Below are 2,397 nucleotides of genomic sequence, written 5' to 3' on the forward strand. Positions count from 1 at the left end.
CCCGGACCTTGCAGGTTGGGTTCGACAACTGGTTTCAACCTTTTCGTATGCTGAGCGCTCGTGGCGTGATTTGGCCAAGGGTCGATGGGAGGCCAAAAATCATGGTAAGTTCCCCTGTCCGTGTTTGATGCTTTCCTGTGAAATACTTCCTTTTAACTTGATTTCTTCTCATACAAGTCTTTCTTAGAGATAATGTCGTTATGAGGCCGCCTCCTCTCGAGGAAGAGGAGGTCCCGAAGCTGACCGAAGATAAGAAAAGGAGAAGGGTCTCGCCACCAGATACCCCAAGGCCCAAGAAAAGCAGGGCTCGAAAGTCGAAGACTGATCTCGCCGTTCTGCCTGCCGATGTAGTCCAAACACTACGAGATAAAGACGAGGAGGGAGAAGATACCGACTTCCTGCTGGTGGCTCGGAAGAGGGAGAGCATCGAAGCTTCGAAAGCTGCTAAGCCGGTGATGGTAGAATGGTTCCACCGCAGACCGAGGTGATCTCGGTGGAAGGTCCGAGCAGAGTCCCCGAATCATTGGGTGTTGATGATACCTCCTGCCATGATAAGCAACCGGCGGGTGTGCCCGAAAGGTCTAGTTCTGAGGCCCTTCAAAGAGAAGAAAATGCCCCAAGTGACTCGCTCAGGGCAATTAATATTGACAATTTTCTGCCCGGCCCCACGTTCTCCGATGGGCAGTTTCGGGATGCCCGGTCCATGGGGACGACCCCTGAAGGGGATGATATATTTCGTGGTTTCTTCGCGGGGGTCGATGATGTTTCCGACCTTGACGCATCACTCATTTTTGATGAGGCTCAGCGGTTTCTGAACCAAGTGAGTTTTAGCCTATGCTACCATGCTTGCGTTTGTTCTTATTTCTCTAAGTCTTATTTCCTTTCTTTCTGTACAGGCTACAACGCTCCATCGAGAAGCATCTTCCAAGTACTGAGCTGAGCTGGCCCAATGTGAGGCTGATCTCAAAAAGATTACGGAGGAGAGAAACGCCCTCAAACTCCTCTATGTGCAAAAAGAAGAGGAGATCATGAGCATTCGAGCCGAGCTGACAAGAACTCATCGAGATCAGACCGAGCTCATTGAACGGGTAATGTAAATTTTTGGGATTTTGTTATTTATTAACTTGATATTGGAAACTAACACTTTGATCCTTCAGGTTCAGCAGAAGGCCGAATTGGTTAAGCAACTTTGTGAGGAGGACAAGATGAAAGAGGCAGAGACTTTGGGGTGGAAGCAGAACATGGACCGTCTCACCTCAGAGAAAGAAGCGGTTCGGGCCCAACTGTCTTCGGTTGAGCGTCAACTCCAAAGTGTGAAGGAGGAGAACTTGGGCCGAGCCCAGAAGGTTGAAGAGCTCGAGACTCGGTTGGCCGCTGAGCTTGCAAGGGCCACATCTGAGGCAGAGGCGCTCGTGGCCTTCTATCGAGCTGACGCCGAAGCCGCTAACACTCGGGCAAAGGAAATTTCTGACGTTGCTAAGGTTAGATTGTCCCGTGTTGCCAAGCATACTAGGCACCAGTATCGAAGAGAGACTCTTAAGGAGGTACATGCTCGTGGCTTCGACCTCACGGTTGATATCGAGAATGCGAATGTTTTGGAGGACGAGGCCGGAGCTTTGCTTTCCAATGAAGAAAACTCTGTGAGTGGATCCGAGAGCAGAGATGAAGATGAAGCTCCCGAAGATGCGACTCCCGAGGTGGACTAGGCACTTAAGATTTTTTTCTCCTTTTGTTTTTTGTGTAAGACCCTGAGTGGTCTTTGTAAATACTTTGCATATATGAAAGATTTCTTTTCTTTCCGTTTTGTCTCCAATTTTTGATTTATGATAAATTCTATTTTGCCTTTGCCTTGTGAAAACTTTGTTGCAATCGGGTTACTGTAGCCTCTATAATTGAGTGAGCAATAGCTCGAACTCAGAGTAGAACAAACCCTTAGGCTTTTTAGTTAAGCGAGGGCGAGTCCCCGAGCTTAAGAATATGTTCGGGATTTTAATTTTGGATGGCTTGATCAAAGCAGAAATTTGTACTGCTTTTATAGCCGAGTTCGAGTAAGTTTCAAACTCACAGTAACAGACCCCTTAAGGTTTTATATCAAATAATGATGAATTCTCGAGCTATATTTTATTTGAGCTCTGAATAGTGAAACCCTTAGGTCCGAATTAAGTGAGAACAAAATCTCGAACTCTAAGAGTATTGGCCCTTAGGCTCTTTAGATTGGGCAGATATGGCCTCTAAAAGATGGCTATTTTTTCCCTTTTCGGCTTAGAAGACTTAGTAAAAATAATTCCTTTATGTCTTAACACATATTCTTTACCCATTGGGTTTTTTGAGGGTTCGATGTCGATTGAAACCTCTTTGCTTTTTGTGCCTTAGCACGTTTGTGTTAAGATAATTTGA

At 46.3% G+C, this 2,397-nt stretch overlaps 1 protein-coding gene across 1 annotated transcript; it reads left to right on the plus strand.

The window, feature by feature from the left end:
* The first annotated feature begins 200 nt into the window (after positions 1-200).
* On the plus strand, positions 201-1,706 carry LOC138902699 (uncharacterized). The gene is made up of 3 exons (XM_070190588.1): positions 201-466; positions 897-951; positions 1,158-1,706. The coding sequence occupies exons 1-3, from the start codon at positions 201-203 to the stop codon at positions 1,704-1,706; spliced, it is 870 nt and encodes a 289-aa protein (XP_070046689.1).
* The last annotated feature ends 691 nt before the right edge of the window (positions 1,707-2,397 follow it).

This window comes from Nicotiana tomentosiformis, chromosome 12 (assembly GCF_000390325.3).
Source record: "Nicotiana tomentosiformis chromosome 12, ASM39032v3, whole genome shotgun sequence".
Taxonomy (NCBI): domain Eukaryota; kingdom Viridiplantae; phylum Streptophyta; class Magnoliopsida; order Solanales; family Solanaceae; genus Nicotiana; species Nicotiana tomentosiformis.